The sequence below is a fragment of the Nothobranchius furzeri genome, chromosome 2 (genome assembly GCF_043380555.1).
Source record: "Nothobranchius furzeri strain GRZ-AD chromosome 2, NfurGRZ-RIMD1, whole genome shotgun sequence".
NCBI lineage: Eukaryota > Metazoa > Chordata > Actinopteri > Cyprinodontiformes > Nothobranchiidae > Nothobranchius > Nothobranchius furzeri.
The window spans coordinates 12,092,258-12,111,700 of NC_091742.1; the positions used below are offsets into that span (position 1 = coordinate 12,092,258).

At 41.4% G+C, this 19,443-nt stretch overlaps 1 protein-coding gene across 1 annotated transcript in view; it reads right to left on the bottom strand.

Annotated features, from left to right (window-relative positions):
• Nucleotides 1–1,949: 1,949 nt before the first annotated feature.
• nudt14 (nudix (nucleoside diphosphate linked moiety X)-type motif 14) overlaps nt 1,950–19,443 on the bottom strand; it is a 28,270-nt gene continuing 10,776 nt past the window's right edge. Inside the window, exons 3-5 of the mRNA XM_015947645.3 lie at nt 17,109–17,173; nt 14,118–14,400; nt 1,950–10,040 (exon numbers count right to left, since the gene is read on the bottom strand). Of these exons, the coding sequence (XP_015803131.1) occupies nt 9,791–10,040; nt 14,118–14,400; nt 17,109–17,173 (598 nt within the window). The 3' untranslated portion in view covers nt 1,950–9,790. The remainder of the gene's footprint in view (nt 10,041–14,117; nt 14,401–17,108; nt 17,174–19,443) is intronic.

Consider the following 19,443-nt stretch of genomic DNA (forward strand, 5'->3'; position numbering starts at 1 on the left):
CTAACTTTAACACTCTGTGTACTGATGGAACTAAGGTGGAGTGAGACGGGCGATGATGGTGGGTGTGCGGAATGTTATCAGAACCAGCGGATCCGGAGAAGCAGTTAGTTCTGAGTAGGAGTGATTGTTTCGCTCTAAACTATGGTTGGATATTTATAACACACATGAGACGCCATCTGTCGGTCTACGTACCCAGGGGAAGCCTCCGTTTAGATCCAGAATGTCGAGGTACTCTTGGACCCACCTTGGTACCGAAGCCGGTAGAAAAGCAGCGGTGCCGACCAAACTAGTCTTGGAATGCTTCCAGGTCACGACAGTTATTATTGGCATCAGCAAGACCCTGAAGGGGTCGTGAGGTTCAGCTTTTATTCTGAAGGAACCGTTGCGGTCAGGTGCAACTTGCAACAGATTTTATCCAGCTTGTCTGAGGTTCTTTTGGCTGAAGAGGAATCCGGATGCCCTGTCCGAGACTCCTCTAGAATGCTTTGGATTAAAGAAAAGGTGGCGTGGAATAGTTTTTATAATTGTCATATTTTGGTTTACTGGCGAATCAGAATTTGACATTCAAAAGAGGGTTTATACAAACACCACAGAAAACCACGCCTAGCCAGAAACAAAGGTTCTGATTGGATCAGACAAAAGGAAATGTGGACTTTAGCATTATGTGTCATCAGTGTCTGGTGCAAATGTCCAGGATTATAATTACTTGTAAATTACTACTGATCACAGGATTATAATATCAAGTAATAACATTGTCATTTCACAGACTGATTGAACATTGGGCTCATATTATTATTGGTAATAACAAAGTTGTTTGATTATGTGTTTATCAAAATAGTGTTCTTCGTCTTCGTCTTGAGCTGTAACAGAGATGAAGCAGTTCAGATGAGCAGAGTGCATGAAAGACCTTGGCCAATATCTCATGTAGATTAAGCCTGTATCAGAGACTTTATGTCTCTGCTCGAGCAATTTGTTTGATTAGACTTTTAAATTGCTTATTATTATTGAGCTACAAATAACTTTAAAGAGGTCCTTCACTGAGAAAATATGTTTTACTTATTTTTGATAAGCCAGTCACTCTTGAGTTTTTTATGCAGGCTGAACCTATCTACACCCATCTCCTGCATTAGAAAACAGACGGTGAAACTTTAGGATTAGAAAATCCTGACAGATCTACGTCACACTGTCACTTAACACTCACAGACTCACCCATCTTGACTCACGACGGGGAAGGCTGTTGTACGTTTAGCGTCCAGGAAACAGCAGAGAACGTCTTGGCTTGTAGAAGCTTACATTAGTATTAGCAACTCCACCACACAGCAGAACTCCTCCAGGCTTGTGTTATTTGTGGAGATAAAACATCAACGTTGCAGAGCAAACAAGAGTCAGTGGTAGTCATGTTGCCATTGGCCAATCTAAGGCGAGATTTTTAAATCTTTAATTTTTCGTGCTGAAACAGACGCACCAGAGCTTTTCCCCCCAGAGTACGACTTACAAGGCATTCATTCCTACTAGAGACCACTGAAAATGCATAAAAAATATGAGTGAAGGACCACTTTAAGAAAATGTACAAATTATTCATAATATTGATGCAGCAGCAGTTGAAATTATTCTATTCAGTTTATTTATATCCCACCAGATCACAAGAGTCGTCTCAAGGCACGTTACAAAGTAAACATTCCAACTGAACCTACTCATCAGTGCATCGAGTTCAGTTCATTATGCCAACTAGTTAAAAGTCCCCGATATAAGAAAACCCAGCAGGTTGCATCGAGTCACTGATGTGTGTCAGAGACTTGAGAACATCCTCATACTAAGCAAACATGTAGCGACAGTGGAGAGGAAAACTCCCCTCAACACAAAGAAATTAGATGTATAAAAATTATTCACGTTGTTTAAAAGTATGAAATAATTTCTTCAGTTTGAGGAAAAAAGCGACAGACAGCATGTTGGGCATCAAACACATTTTATTTGAACTTAATGCCGTTTAATCCAACACAGTTAGTGCACATGCAATGTTTAAACATTTACTGTATGTTTGTACAAAGTTTGCTTTTTTTAAATTGAAAGCTATATATTTCAACGTTTATGTAATAAATTAACAAAACTGAAGCATTACCAAAAACACTGCCCACAATGAGAGTACACTTAAAGCGCAAAATACATGAGAAATCCATAAATCAGCAGTGATTGTGTTTCTTGCTGAAAATATTTTTCAAAAAACACAAATTCAGTGAGACACCAGAATGAAAAATAAATAATTCACATTGGACACGTTTGTTTACAGCGACAACAACCCTAACGTTTTTCATTTAAAGGTCTTCTGTGTGGGATTTTACCAAACAGAGCTAGAAACTAAAGTCACCATGAGTTACTTGGAGCTGAAAATTCATCTTCTGGTAGGTTTGTAAAAAGAAAATGCAACCGACTTGAACACTTTGTGCAATAATCAAAGTGCAAAGCTTATGAACAAAAGTAATGCCTCAACAGCAACGTCTGAGTGATTCATTAACAACAACTTACCATTTCTTCGCCAATTTCTACACATAGCACCTTTAAAATCATGTCCTTCTTAAAACGTTGCACTAATTGTTAAATGCACAGTAAGAAATTGTACAAAATTGCACAAATCATTAAGAAAATAAATCACACCTAAAGAAAAACACAGCATAGTCAAGAAGGTACAGAATTATTTTTTTTTATTCTTTTCTGATCTCAAAAACACCTTAAAACCAAGCAAACCTTTTGTTGTGGGCCTGAGTGATGGAGGTAGAACTGCTGGGATAGTGGTTAAAATCCAGCATAGGCAAATTGGAAATCAACGGTTTATTTACCTTAAATGTTGGAATTACTGCGTTTAATATGGCTTACCCATGGCTCAGTTTGTAACCTCCCTCTGAACTGTCAAAGTGCTTTTGTCGGCGTTAAAATCTGCAGAACTGGGAGATTTAAGGAAGATATCTTTGAAAATGCTTTCTTACCAAGAGATAAATGAGATGCTAATACGAGGCTGCTTAATCTGATTTAATCTACACAAAAACACACAAAGACTCGTTTTATTTTTAAAAAAAAATTAAAAAGACATAATCTTTTGATTGAGTAAACTTCAACTTTTCTAACTTCAACTTCTCTTTGAACATCTCCAAAAATGAAGCAGTTGTGAGTCATAAAAAGGCAGATTTCCTTAACTTTTAGGACTTAATGAAAAAAAATCCAACTAATATAAGATCACAAAAAGGGTCACGAGTTGTGAGTTTTATTTAAAGGCTTGAAAAACCAGAACAAGAAAATGCAAACATAACTCGCGTTTCCTTTATGAGCTTTAACGGCTTTTCTAGAAGAAGCAGGATTAACCGGATGAACCCGAAGAGCTGCCGGTTTTCCCTTTTGGCGAATTCCCTCCGATAACTGCCTCTCAGTTACAAAACCTTAAAAATACATCAGTCGTAATTCTGCTGAACATCCTCAGATCTGCTGTCTGAACACAGCTGCTGCTTATCAACTGCTGCTTGTTCACCAATTTATTAATTTACTTGTTTTGGGGGGGGGGGGGGTCGTATTATTTTAAAATGGGTTTATGAATGAATTTACTTAACCAAGTTATGTCAACTGGTTCCACTAAAGCTGGCTTCTTTAAAAAATTGTTTCTTCTTCTTTAATACGTCAACTTTTTTTTCCTGAGCCCGTCCACTGAGCGCCACTCAGCGTTAGCCAATAGGGTTTGACATCCACTTACCTGCAGAATTGGCGACAACTCACTCTTTAAAGGTACAAGGTCGTGGTTGAAGAGAGAGCTGAGCCGGGAGGGGCTCAGAGTAGATCTGCTGCTCCTCCACATCGAGAGGAGCCAGTTGAGGTGGCTCTAGCATTTAGTTAGAATGCCTCCTAGACACCTCCCTGGTGAGGTTTTCCAGGCACGTCCAACCGGGAGGAGAAAAAACAAAGACTTGGGACATGATGGAGGGACTATGTCTCTCGGCTGGCTAGGGAACACCTTAGGATTCCCCCGAAGGAGCTGGCCCAAGTGACTGGGGAGAGGCTGTTGCTACCCCAATCCAACCCCAGATAAGTGGAAGAAAATGGATGGATGGAAGGTACAATATGTAAGAATTTTACAGTGAAATAATCACAGAACAGTCCAATGCAGTGGTCCGCAATAGAAGGCTAGAAAGAGCTCATCTGAAGGACAGCACAGAGGCACCCATCATGGCCCCCTGAACACCAGAGCAACAGAGGCCAAGATCTACCACACCAGACAAGACCCAAGGTGTAGGCTAGGCAAAGAGGCCCCTGAGACAAACCACCACATACTGGCAAGACGCTGAAGGGAAAGCATAAACGAAACGCCCCAACCAAGTGGCTGGTGTTGTGTACAGGAGCATCTGTGCAGAGTACGGACTGGAAGCCCCAAGGTCAGAGTGGGAAACACCCCTAAGGTGGTAGAGAATGAGCGAGCCAAGCTTCTGTGGGACTTCCAGATCCAGACTGACAAAATGGTGATGGAGAACCAACCGGATGTTTTGGTGGTAGACAAACACCAGAGGACAGCCGTTGTGGTTGATGTGGCCATACTAAGTGATGGCATACACATAAGTGACTGATAATACTTTTGCCTCTAGATGGTGCCCTCTGAGAAGGAAACTCCTGATACCTGCTGTAAATGTAAAGCGTAACATTAGTTTTTATGCATTATGTTATAAATGTATATTACTCTTTACATTTAAAGAGCAAGTCACCCTCAAATCAACTTTTTTTTCTGATAAACTATATAAATGTGTCTAATCGTGCTGCAGACACGTGTAGTCAATAATTTTGCACTTTAGTGCATTTTAGTTAAAATTTTAATTTTCTGCCTAAAACTGTCAGTGTTGTGCCGTTGTCAGGTAAAAACTCTGCACAGCAGTTGAATTTAAATCTGCCATCGCTATTGGCTAAGAGGTACCCTAGAATGTTAGCTGGTACCATATGATGTCACAATGTCGTTGTGAGCCTGTGTGTGTGTGTGTGTGTGTGTGTGTGTGTGTATTTGTTAGTGGCTCCGCCCTCTCAGTCTGCTAGGCAACAGCATTTGTTGCATTTTTCAAACAGCAAGTGGAGGTGGAGTAATACTCTGGTAAGGGGTGACTTGCTCTTTAAGCAACTAGATTTCAATTCAAAAATACTTTATTAATCCCAGAGGGAAATTAGAGAACCAGTTGACATAATTTGGTAATTTTAACATTTCATTTCTTTGATTGCAGCTCTCAATTTTTCCAGCATTTTTCCAGCCTGCTCCCTGCTCCCGACCTTCCTGATATTTGGAAATACGTAAAAACAAAATGATTGTGTGATGGTTCGAATGCCATTGAAACACGTCCGACGGGCACATTTAGTTACAGACTGGCCTTAAAGGTCTCAATGGCTTTTGTTTGTCGCATTTAGCTAAAACTGAAGCTAACGGACATTTTTAAAAATACTTTCTTCTACTGCTGCTTAAAGTTTAAGTCTAACACTTTGAAAAACGAGTGGCAGATTTTTCCTGGAACAAACATAAAAAAAGGAATATTTTTTGTTGCGTGAACGGAAAAACAAGGCAAATCAATTCAGAGAACCAATGTGTTTGATGTGGTTTAAGAAACAGACAACAGGAAAAAGGCTAAATTTACTGAATTTAAGTTTTCCCAAAAGAATCATGTGGTTAGATTGCAGGTGAAAAGTTTTCATCCTAATTTTTATGATTTAGGCCCTGTCAACAATTAGCCGGGGATCTGCCAAAACGTAGATATTTTTCTACGTTTTGGCCTGTCATCCACACGAAAACGGAGTTTTTTCACACGAAAACGTATCTTTTTAAAAACTCCGACCAAAGTGAAGATCTGCATTTTCTCCGTTTTGGGTGTCTGCGTGTGGACAGACAAAACTGGAGTTTTAAGGTCCGCAACGTCACTTTCCGCGACAAAAAAAAATGCTGACATCACGGGTGCAACCTGTGTTTACACTAGCCAACAGCATGGATGCCCTCAGAGCTGCGCTCACTTTATCAATTGTCCAAGCGCTTTTTGCTTGTTTGTTTTTGCAAGCAGAATTACTGCTCCTTGCGGAAGACCACAGACGAAGGACGAGGTTAAGAACGGGGGGGAAGTACTGCCGCCTACAGGTCTGGCATGTCCTTAACAACGTATTTATCCGGGTACGTGTGGACAGAGTTTCTTTTTAAAACGAGGTGGTGTGGATGCAAGTTTTTGGAGGGGCGGATATTCGTTTTTAAAAAACCCGGCTACGTGTGGACTAGGCCTTAGACTTTCTGTTAAGAGTCTCGTAATAAATTCTAAGAAAATATAAATTAGCAAATGTTTTACAAAAGTATTAAGGGACATTTATTAATGAATATGTCTTGAGTGGCGGAAGCTCAGTGAGAGAGAGCAGATGGCTTCAAGAGATGAGAATAAATGCATATTTTCAAACTTACACTCAAAATAAATGAGGAATGTCAAACTTAACATCTACATGTTTAATTTTTATTCTTCTCTTTGTGCTGGTAATAAGTCCTCAAGTGCTTAAAAAAACCCTCATGCGATGCCCAAAAATGAAGCGGAGGGATCTTTTTTTAAGAGAAAAGCCAACAGATCCCACAAACTAATGGAATTAAAACATCAACGTTTGATTGTCAGCTGGAAATCCTCAGTTTAGACATCTGTTTTTGTTTGGAATCACCTGTTGGCTCAGTTTAGAAGACGTAGCATCCAGAAATCCGGAGGGATTTACTCACTAATGTAGCTGCAACAGTTATAAAACTAAATATACAACCTGGTTGCTAAATTGAGCACCTAGTTTAATAAAAAAGGAACTTTTATTTGCCACATTAAACACTTGTTTATGCAATAGTTTAACTATATACAGCATGTTGTATCTATTGCATTAGATTTTCTAATACTTTCTGCAAATCACATGAGCGTTTATTATTCTTATATGGAAAAAAGGATTTAAGGGGTTATTAATATTGCACTTTAAGCTACAAATTCTATATGTAGCTGTAACATTTTTATTAGCATCTTGCAGATTAACTACCAGTACTTAAAGCAGCCTTTTTTTAAACTTCTTCTAATTTTCTAATGCATTTTCTGCCTTAGAGCATCTTTGGGGGGTGGGGGGTACTATTGCCTATGTTTTCCAGACATTGCATATTTTTAAAACACATTTTTTTCTGTGGGAGTTTCTCTCTTTTCACACATGAATGGATGAAGTTGCAGCCCTTCTTCAGTGAGGAGAAATACCAGCGTACAGGATGTGGGCAGCGGAAACGGCTGTCTGCAGCTGATTTTGAAAAGCGGTGCTTGTAAGACCGTGATTACATGCTGGTCGTCACATTCAGGGATTTGTCTTAAATATGATCAGTTTGATTATCTGGACCTGAGATTTGCTGCTGATGTGGAGTTTGCGTTAATGACGGTTTGAGGTTGTCAGTGTGGGACCTCTTCGTTTGAAAATGCCTCTGAAATTTAATTAATGAGTTTTTCAAGTAACTGCATGTTTAAGGGGAAAAAAAGAACAACTCCTTATTTTTTTACAGTGATTTTCTTCTTAGATACTCCAAAACAAATTTCCCTGAACCTAGAAAAAAAATCCTTTTCTTTAAGAAAATGTAAGGATGCATCGAGTGTGGGTTTAAGGGCAACTGCTCATGATGCTTCTAATTGTGCTTTAGTAAAATAAAACACTGGCAACAGAAAAACTGGGTTGTGTTGAGACTCTGGTCATTTCTATCCACTGGTTGGATCCTATAAAGAGTTTAATGAGTTATAAGGTACTGCTAAAAGGCTGCAGGTCAGAGGACTTTCTATGGCTTGCTGAACAGCTTCATTGTTACAATAAGGCAAAATATTAAAAACAATTAGAGGCAAATTAATTATTTAGAGGAAGATTTTGATTTTGTTTCCTAGAGTTCAAATGTTGAGGAAAAAATATTTAAATGTCCCTTAAAAATGTTGAGAAAAGCCAAAATATGTAAAAAATCAAATATTGAAGAAGAACTTCTAAATTTCTAAATATTTAATTATTGAGAAAAATAATTCAAAATGTAAAAAAATTAACTTTAAAGGTGTGGTTTACTGAAAAATATTTTTAATGATTATTTCTGATTCTAATGGGTCACACCTAGAGCTCAGTGGCCTAGTGGTAGAGTGTCTGCCCTGAGACTGGGAGACCAGGGTTCGATTCCTGGTCGGGTCATACCAGACTTTGAAAAAATGGGACCCAATGCCTCCCTGCTTGACACTCAGCATTAAGGGGTTGGATTGGGGGGTTAAACCACCAAATGGTTCCCAAGCGCAGCTGTGTCTGCAGCTTATCGCTCCCCCAGGGGATGGGTCAAATGCGGAGAACAAATTTCGCACACACATCAGTGTGTGTGACAACTAATGGGACTTTAACTCTGAGAGTTTCATGCAGGCCGAACATGAAAATAGTCTCCTACACCTATCTCCTGCATTAGCTTCTGATAGAAGACAGACAGTGAAACTCTAGGATTAGAAAAGCCTGACAGATCTACGTCACACTGTCTCTTATCATCTTGACCAGGCCCCCATAATCCTGGGATTTTATGGGGGAGATGCTGTGTCATTTAACTGCTTGGTCAAACAAGTTGGTGGGGCTGCATAAGAAACTTGAGCGGCTGCCCAGCTTCTCCTGAGTCCTGCCTGGGAACAGTTGCTAGAGCAGGCGCCTGGCTGTTACAGTTTCCCAGGGTGGCGGGGATGCCCGGACCGCTCCGATGTGAGGCTGTAGTCATGCTGGTCACTTGTGGATCTCCGAGAGACCACAGAAACACAGCAGCTCTTTTAGTTGATGCTGCTTCGCATTTGAGTGAAGCGGTCTGAGGCTGTGCTTGTAATTTAACAGACCCAGTCCATATTAATCTCCACAGGTGACCAGCATGACTACAGCTTCGCACAGTTGGCCGAGTGAGTGGGAACTTTATTCTCCAAACTGGGAAACAAAAACAAACATCTTCCTCATTTTTCCCATCATGTCCCTAACATGCTGTCTATTAGAAGGCCCCACATTTGACTGGTGTAGTTTTTGCATCACTGTATAAAACACAAAAGGAATGTTACCCCACTGTTTTTGTATTTGTTTTTACCACAACTGATGTGAAATAGCAACAACCATGTTGTTTCCATTCAAATAAAAAGTCTTGGAATTACATTTCAACTCCCTAAACTTGAAGCAAACTCCTGGAATACTGTTGGCATCATAGCTGCTGTTTGGGGAGATGACAGTAGAAACAAACTAATGTTTATGTGCTGATAATATACAGATTTATTAAAGTTTTATATGATTTGATGCTCTTTTTAAGTCAGAAACTATTAAATAAAATGACAACTTGAATTCTTAAGTGGATAATGATAAATGGCTTTTCCTCAGTAGATATAGATCTTATAGATGGGCAGTATCGTGCAGATAACATTCAAGACCTACATTAAAAGCAGCAGAGCCTTTCTGCAGTTCTGCAGGCAAGTGAGACTGGTGATATGAAGCGGTGCAAAAGAGATGGCACAGAAAAATTAAGAAAGAGATAGATGGTGTCAGTGGTAAATTGTTTTTAAGAGAATTTAAAGACATGTTTAAAAAAATCAACAGGACAAAACAGCTGGCAACAAGACAAGGAGCCCACCCCTCATCATGTACCGATAAGCAAAAAGGCAACACAGGGTGGCGAACCATGAAGGGGAGCCATATGTGTGTGTGTGTGTGTCATGAGCTTTGATTCAATGTGGAACGACAGATAGAAAGAGCGATTAGTTAGTGCTAGTTACACATTGGTGGAGATCTTGTACTTGGGAGACATGTTATTATGGAACCAGATGAAACTAAAAATGACGCCCATGGTTTTGGGTGTACGCTCATCGTAGGCAAACGTCATGGCCTCGTGCAGCGGGACTTTCACCACCTCGATGAGCTCGCCCTCGCGGGGCTCACCTCCTCCTGCGCTCACGCAGTTGTCGTCGGACACTTCGGCGTAAAACATGGTCTGTTTGGCGCCCGTTACGCCAACACCTGATCTGTGGGGAAGGAAAAGCTTGTTAAATCTTCAGCTTTTTCTGAACTGAGGCATTTTTTAAAGGCCGGACCACATAGTGCATTTTTTGGCGCCCCTGGAAAAATTTCTCGTCGTGAGCAGAATCGTGACAAAACATGGAGAACGTGAGATTGACTTGTAAGTCTATGGCCGTCCAGTGTGACAGCTTTATCACAATCTCACGACCAAAGTCAGCCTCCAACAGTCTTCAATCCCTGCCTGAAAACCTACGACTCCCGTCTGCAGTAAGCCACTGAAACAAACCCAGGGATTGATGCAAACAACTGGTGACGTGAGTAAAATACGTGAATACAACTAGCAACAACAGTGGAAGCTACATGCAGGAACAAGTGGACCACTCCTTACTGGAGTTTAGTTTGGAGTCTAATAAAAGAAGTGTTAGCAGTAGCGCTTTCATCTCTTTTCAGCATTGTTAGCTGTCGGCTTTTAGTGGCGTATGCTTTACGGGGGTGCGCTCGTGATGTTAGCGTGTCCTGCTAGTAGTGGCGGTTTTACCATTAGTTATAGGTCGGCGGCTGCCTGGGGCCCCCTTATGTTGGGGGGCCCCCTAGCCCTGACTGCTGGCACCCCTCTGTTAATTCCACAATGGACTATTCCTTTAAGACATCGATGCACAAACAGGAAGAGATCGGTAGTCATTCCACTCCAATCCAGTTGGTGGTAGTAATGCACCAAATTGTTGTTTGACAAGTGCCATAAGACCACAAATAAGAAGAAGAAGAGAGAAGAGAAAAAGACGAGGAGAGGAGGGAGCGTTCCTAACAAACTCGAAGCCGTTGTCAAAACATTAAGCATGAAATGAGTTAGTGAAAATAACTCATGTAAGAAGAGGGTGGAGTTTTGCAGATTCAGTTAAAGATAAGATTGTCGAAAATTTAGTGTAAGGGGGCCCCATGACTGTGTTCGCCTTGGGCCCACAAATTGCTAAATCCGCCACTGCCTGCTAGAGTGACACGACATGCAGGTTGGCTCACTGGAATCTTGGAACGTACACTGTGCCACCTCACTAGAGTTCTCACAATGCGTCATGAGCAATCCTGTGCGACAGACGAAAAACTCAGCGTGGTCTGAGCTTTAGATGGCATAGCTTAAAAGGGTCCTAGAACAACTTTTGTTTACTTTGGAGGCTGCTTTTTGAGCCGCCGTATAGCACGCAAATCAAAATCTGGATATTCCAAGAGCATCCTGAGGATTACATGTGTGCTTCGTCGTCTTTGAGGTTTTCCTCCCGCCCAACAAGAACGTTAGCATTACAGGGTATCTGCAGGTTTAAGGGAGCCAAATTTAAGACTTTTTAAGACCTTTTTTAAGGCCACTTTGACCAAATTTAAGCTTGTTGTCGTCTTCCTCCGCTTATCCGGGTCCGGGTCACGGGGGCAGCATACCAACTAGGGAGCTCCAGACCGTCCTCTCACCGGCCACCTCCACCAGCTCCTCCGGCAGGACCCCAAGGTGTTCCCGGACCAGATTGGAGATGTAACCTCTCCAATGTGTCCTGGGTCGACCCGGGGGCCTCCTGCTGGCAGGACATGCCCGAAACACCTCCCCAGGGAGGCGTCCAGGAGGCATCCTGACCAGATGCCCAAACCACCTCAACTGACTCCTTTCGATCCAGATCCAAATTTAAGCTATTTTTTCAATTAAATTTAAGCTATAATTTCCAGCTATTGCCTGGAACCGGTGCTAACAACGTCGCGAACGTGGGATTAACCATCCATTTACCATTAAACTTGCACTTCTCCATGGCGCAAGCTCCCACTAGCTTAACCAGCTAATGTGCTAATCTAAAAATAGTCCCCTTTCACAACCAACTGAATGTGTACGGTTCCGCTTACACCAACATCGTACACAAAAATGCTGAAGACTAACAAGAAATTCACAAAAATGTCATAGAAATAAAATAATCTAGTTTATTGGGTCTTTGGTAATTTAAGACCTTTGGAAACTGTATTTAAGGATTATTTGTCATTTTTAAGGATTTTCAAGGCCTTAAATTTGGAAAAGTAAACTTAAGGCTTTTTAAGACTTTTTAAGGACCTGCGGATACCCTGCATTAACTGGAGTTAGGGTTCTATGGTTAGCATTACCACCATCAACATTGATGGATTGGTGACGCTGAAGTGAGTTGGGACATGCAAGTTAAAGGGTGTGTGTCTATAGCCTCGATTCCACCACCCGAACTGGATCGGAACGGGTAGGTTTTCACTAACTTTCTGTCCTGATTGCTAAACCGGTCTACACAACCGACCCGGGCTGCGCCAGTCACAGGACTTTCATGGCCCCCTTCTGTTGTGGGTCCAAAAATTTGTAGAGCAGTACGGTCAGGGCAGAGCGGCAACAGTCCACTGACTGCGGGACAGAAATAGAAAATAGGAAAAAATACATGGAGATGCTGCAACCTGCTGGATGCTATTTATAGCCACAGACCGGCAAACCGAGGCAGGCCTGGACTCAGAGACCGCACTCTGAAGTCACTTGTGGAGCCTGTTGGTAAGCATTTCTTTTGTTGTCTATAGCTCTGCAGACTTTTTATTGCAACACAAAATTACTGAATAGCTGCACAACTTATTTATTATTTATTCAATGTTTATTTAACCTGGAAGGTCCCGTTGAGATTAAAAACCTCATTTTCAAGGGAGTCCTGGCCAAGGGGCAGCAAAAGTTACAGTCACAAACTTTTCAGCTACACAGACACGGTATGTACAAGATTACAGATTACAACACAGGGAATCCTCTCAAGGGCTCTCAGTCTGGTTTTAAATGCATTCAAGGAGATGAACTCAGTTAATTTCCAATTTTATTTTTATTCAATTTATGAAATTGAGCAGGACGGTTTTTTTAAGCACAGCTGCCAACATGAGAGCTCACACTGCGATAGAAACGCTCTCCTGAAATAGCAGATCCATACCGGAACGCGCCGGTCCACGATGACCCGACCCATCCCGAACCCCAGCAGTGGATTCGAGGCTCAAGCTTATGTTGTGTTAAACACTCCTAATTTGCATAGGAAACAGTCATTTTGGTACACTTAACACCCCAAGCTGTCTGTATTCAACAAGATAACTCCAGGATCCCGTTAAAGGCCGCCTGTATGAAGCAGCTCAATCCCCCGTTTGGTTTCTGTCAGAAACACCCTCATAGGTTTCATGAGGGTTCAGCTGAAAACAGTCTTTATTATGGAAGAAGCCCACACATAACACGGGCAGCCTCAGACAACACCAACAAAGCTGGAGGAGGTGTTCGAGTCAAATCAAAAACACACTTATGAGAGTGTTCAGTCACGCCTGTCCAGCTGCCACAGAGGGATGTGGGACTGTTGCATCCTGCTTCTTTTAAATGCGCCGTCAAGCTTCAGGCAGCTAATATAAAACACGACAAAGATGGATGATTTCCTTGCGGCTAACTTTCGTATGGTCGTAGCAGTTCCCCCTGAAATGCTGTTTTGGCCCTGTTGCTTATTATCTTTAACATCTGTCAGGTTACTGCAAACACACTACTTAAACGTGTGCAGAAGTATGTTTTTCTTGGATTAAAGATCTTGCAGAAGCGGGGTGTTATACTAACACGTTTTAGTGTATTGTACCCACTCCACCCCTCCTCCTGGACCAAAGCTTCCTGTTCTGTACACCAAACCATAAATGGAGACAAACGGCTCGGCTGAAAAACCCACCAGAGTCTGATCCTGAATACTAATTGCTAAAACTGTTCTGGTCGAATTCATGCATCCTGTTTATTGTAGCTATACTTTTTTTCAAGTACATAAATATTACTTTCAAACCCAAATAATCCGTCTTCAACTTGTCCTTTTTACAATCTGCAGACGATGTCCCGAGTGTGGTGGTGAACCATGAAGAATAGAGAATTTCATTTGTGGTCCGTCTCTATCGACACTTAAGAGTAGAAACATCTGGAATGTGTTTGCTAAGCTCGTCACTATCTTACCATTGGACATGAAGTTGTAATGCTCTGCAGATTTATAGGAAGAGGAATCAACAAGAAGAATACTTGACAAAGTTCAGAAACGTGAGGAGGAGCTCACCTGTATGAAGTAATCCTCTTCAGTTTGGAAGCCGGCACATCATAGCCACATTCCTCCAGCACTTCCTGCCGCGCGATCTCCTCCAGGGAGAGGTCTGGTTTGTCCACCAGGCCGGCGCAGAGCTCGTAGGTGACCCCCGCCGAGGCCGGGGGCAACTGGGACGAGCTCTCCTCCGCCGAGGCCGGCTGGCCCTCCTGAGACTCGGACGCTTCGGCCTCTTCGGACTTTTCGGCCGGCTGAGAAGTCTTTGTCTTGGCCTTTTCCCACTCACACATGTACACAGCTGGAAGTAAATGAGATGAAAAACTATGAATTATGGGGAAACTGTAAGAAAATTCAATCATAGATTTGTGTAGTTATGAGGTCATTTGTTTGTTTTTCAATAATGTTGCTCACGTTTCAAGTATGAATAAAGACCTTGTGAGTCATATTCTGCAGAGGGATGACAGGATTATGGGTTATGGTCATTAATATTCATGACATGCAAATTTCTGGCCTCTGATTGGCTCACAGCAACGCAACGCTTCCATTGCCTTGGTTTGCTCTTCTGTCTTGGGCCAAAAAAATGCAACAATGACGTGTTAGCTCCAGAAATATCACAGGCCTGAAGTAATGACCGTATAAAAAAATCGACAAGCCCTCCACGCCATGACTACAGTTTCTGAGCTGAACTGAAGCCCAAAGGGCGGATCCTACCACCGCCATCAAGGCCACGTCACACTAGGGCTGGACGATATAGAAAAATAGTATATCAATAAAAAAATGTTTTACTTTGATTAATATTGATAATTATAGAAAAATATTTTTAAAATTGTAGAAATATATTTTACTTGCAGCCCTGGCCATTTTATTTTTATTTTTTTTTTCTCCACCTCTTCTCATTGCGACATCTTGCTGCCTCATGCTCTGTTTTGGTTAGAGAGCGGAGGGCCTGGTGACGTAGCGTGCCCGAGTCTGTGGTTTTGATTGGTTAAGAGTAAGTTCCCACTGTGCAAAGACCTAGTTTTGACTTTCTACAGACGTGTTCTGGACCGACAAACTCAATATAGACATGATCTGCACGTCCATGCGACGCTGACTGTTTGCAGGGTAGAGAGTCTAGTATGCTGCTACCTGATGGGTTATAACGAAAAAAGGAAAATTTTTTATCTAAGTTTATTTGACCCATTTTTTTTTTCTATCGCACCACATGTCTAGCAATAGATATAGTGAACTATTGAATTATCGTCCAGCCCTACGTCACGCGTCTCATCACTCCTGGAAATGACGGAAATTGAGCTGAGGGCAGAGCTGTGAGGGTAAGGGCAGATGATCGACACCAATCAAACTCTAAGCTGATGTAGCTTTGAGCTAATTGAGCTAACCAAAGTTAAAAGAGGTTAGCGGGCGCTTTTAAGGCTGATTCATGCTTTTCCGTCTGCGTCAGTGTGGAGACACGCAACGCCATTATCCGTCCTTGTGAGCCTGCTGGAGAGCCTCGCAAGCACAGACGGAGTCGAGCTCTCTTTTCTAAACATCCGTTCGTCAAGACGGAGAACGCAAGCTTGTGATTGGTCAGGGCACTGCTGTCGTCTCCACCGCCGCCATTGCGCCTTCAAAAACATAAAGAGAGCCGAGAATAACTAGCGGCAGACACGGAGAAGCTTGAAGAATACCTCGCAAAAAAACTCTAAAAATATGAACGTTTAATTCCCCCGTGACTGGAGGAGTGAAAAGATGCGCAGCAAGTGTTTTACTTGTGGACGGAAATGACAGGAAACGTGGGTTTAGAGGTGGCGAGCGCATGAAGAGGAGGAGGATGAGAGACAAATTTGTCTGTGTTAAAAAGTCTCTTATATACAAAAAAACACAATATAAACACACTATCTTGGACCGGATACATGACAGGATACCACAGAACAGCGCTACGCCCTCTGTTGTCCTGGTGGGGAATTGCTTTGCAACACTCCCCAGGAGACAGAGAAGTATGAAAGCAAAACGCTTCCGTCAATCCGTGCGTGTCTGTCCCTTGCAGAGCTGACGGGAAGCATGAATCAGGCTTTAGGCTGAAACCTGCAATTGAACGACTCTTCAGTCTTCTAGGTTGTAACACTTTTAACATGAGGCTGAGACCTTCCCTGGAGCAAGCAGGAGGGCTAGCCACTAGCGCTAATGCCAATGGCCCCTCTGCTATATGTCAATCAAATTGACACACCCCTAATTATTCATAATTTCAAGCTTTAATTCCATCCAAATGGTTGAGTTACAAAAAAGTTCAGCCCTCTAAGAGTTGTCATGACGATAAACTTGACCTTGGCTTTTTGTCACTTCTGTCACTTTCTGTCACGTGGAGTTTGCCACTGTCTGAACGTATTCCACCACGTTTTAGAATTTACTGATGCTAATAGTTAGCTTCTAGTAGCCGAGATGCACCCTGCTCTCGCCTTCCTGTGGGTGGTCACAAGCCAAGACAGGCAAGGCTATCTGTCCTTAACTGCCCGGATCGATTTCCCGTCTCTTTCCTTTCTGTAGCTAATGCCGACGGTAGAGGTCTAAGAAAACGTTCATCAGTAGATGCAACTAGGAGTGATGATCATATGTCAAAAACAGAAGTATTACACAGTTTCTCAGTGAACAAAAACATGTTATTCTTTGTTGTTCCCATTTTTCCTTCCATCATCATTTATAAATGAAGGGAGGGAAAACTATATCAACACCCGGACTTCCTTGAATTTAGCACAAAGCAGTGTGAAAAGCCCCTGGCAACTTTTAACAAAGGAGGATAAGCTGCTTTGTACTGTAATGGGGGCTGTTGAGGGTCTATTTATGAGTACTTTTCAACAATCCAGTTGGTTAAACAGAGCTTACAATGCCCTGTGTGTTTTATAGTGAAAGTGTCCACACAATGTTTAAGGGTCCAATTTTGTGACGACAACAACATGAATAAAATGTGGTTTATTCATCGTTATTTTACATAATTCATCAAAGATGAACAGAGAAAGGAAAACATACCTGGACGGAACTGTTTGACGAGGACAAAACAGTGTGAGGTGGTGTTGAAGATCAGGACGGATACACTGCAAAAGAGCAGGAAAAGCAGCAAAAAAGATTTCTGCATTACATATAGATGTTGTTTCTTTCAAAGAATTCACGATAAATGATTATAACAAGGCATCATTAAGTTAGAGAGAGCAGCAAGTTTATTCTGTTTTCCCGCCACTGGAAAAAACAAGTTTATTGGTGTTTCCTGCATGATTGAACTAATATTATTTATGTAAAATACAAATGTAGGCTTTTACTTTACTGAATTGTTATGCTGTTTTGCTTTTATGCACTTTTTACTGCTTTAGTTTTCATATTTAAAGAGAATAAAATAGAAATAATTCCAGGAAAATTGAATTTTGTATGATTTGTTTTAGCTGTGTTTGTTTAAAATATATTTATCTACAGCAGGGATTCTGGTCTTGATTGCAGACGCAAATGTTCGTGCACTTTAATTACAATTACAAAAATGCTTAAGACTGCTTGGTGTCATGCATTCATGTGCTGCTTGTCAATAATAGATCTGACCAGTTAGATGGATCTACACCTGGTTTAGATGATTCCAACCAAGATGCTCCAACCCACACAGAACGTCGTTTTGCATGAATGTATTTCAAAACAAACATAAAAACCATCAGATTATGATGCAATGTCAGATGTATATTTGTTCTGGACATTTCCTGTTGTAAAGCTACCAAAAATAAAAGTGACGGTAAAAACTTCTAAAATAGGAAGATGGAGATCAGGAGGTCACATTGCTGAGATTTTAACTAGTTACTATCAGGATATGGAAGGAAAACCAGACCGATGGTCAGTGTGAACTGTTAGCTGAGCTGCTCTGTGTGTGTGTGTGTGTGTGTGTGTGTGTGTGTGTGTGTGTGTGTGTGTGTGTGTGTGTGTGTGTTTTCGTGCGTGCGTGCGTGCGTGTGCTTGCGTGCGCGTATGGAGACTCAAGGCCCGAGGTCTGTGTTGGGAAAGCGGATGCGTCTGAGGCAGCAGGAAGCCCTGCCCTGTCTTTCCCATGCTAAAAGGGAACCAGCAGTTTGCTGTTAAAGCATCGAACCAAGAGGTGGGCAATCCTGGTACTCCAAGGGGTGCTATCCAGCAGGTTTTAGTGGTTTTCCTGCTTAAACATACCTGGTTTAAATCTGCTGATGATCAACAGGCTGCTAATGATGGGTAAATTAGAGCATCCTGGTGCAATAAGCTATACTTTATGCATGACACGATTAGTCGACTATTAAAATAGTCGTTTGTGGTGGCCCCAGTTGGGTCGGCTCAGCACAAAACAAACGTCAGGAAAGAATGGCTGAAAAAAACGGCCAGCTCCGCAAGAACAGCACATAAAAACACTAATTTAGACAGAATAACCCCACCTGGCTCAGACCACGCTGATCCTATAGTGTAAAAGAGATTTTCTGGGCACTTCCTACAAGGAAGACACTCCAAAGCTCACTCAGAACTCATTGAAGGGATTATACTCCGTGTCTGGCCTGGGAATTTCTGGGATCTCCCAGGAAGATTTGGATTTTTTACATCCACGTGGATAAGTGGTACGAGTAGGATGGACGGACAGGCAGTATCAAGAAGTTGTAATAATTTAAACAGAACTGGAACTGAAGCATCACCTAAAAGTTGACTTTAATACAAAACACTTTAGTTTAGGCAACACAAATTAGCCATTGATTAGCTGCCAATTAATATGTACATTAGTGGACTATGAAGTCTGAACTAGTCATTATTAAGCACTTATTAACAGCTTATTACTAATGCTATAATTCTAAAATTAACAGGCCATAAATTAGGAGTTTTATCATAATAAGCCATTCATAATGGTTTGTTAATGGAAAGTAAATGGTTGGTTGCTGATTAACGCACATACTAAGTAGCTCAAATCAATATGTGGCTTTTAAAGAAGTAATTCAAGGGGAACATATTCTTGCCTTTAAGTGGTTAATAAAACCGAACTACTAGTAATTAGGTATGAACAAAATCTGACTTAAGAATTGGGAACAGATTCTTGCTTACAAGTGGCTAATTGATTGTGGCTCTATTAACACTTGGAGTTTGGTGTTTATTTACATAATACAACATATTTTTGGTTATTAATGCAGAATTAATTATTCCCCCTTAATTACTTCTTTAAAAGCCACATATTGATTTGATCTCATTAGTATGTGTGTTAATCAGCAACAAACCATTTACTTTCAGTTAAACCATTATGAATGGCTTATTATGATAAAACTCCTAATTTATGGCCTGTTAATGTTATAATTACAGCATTTTAATAAGCACCTAATAATAG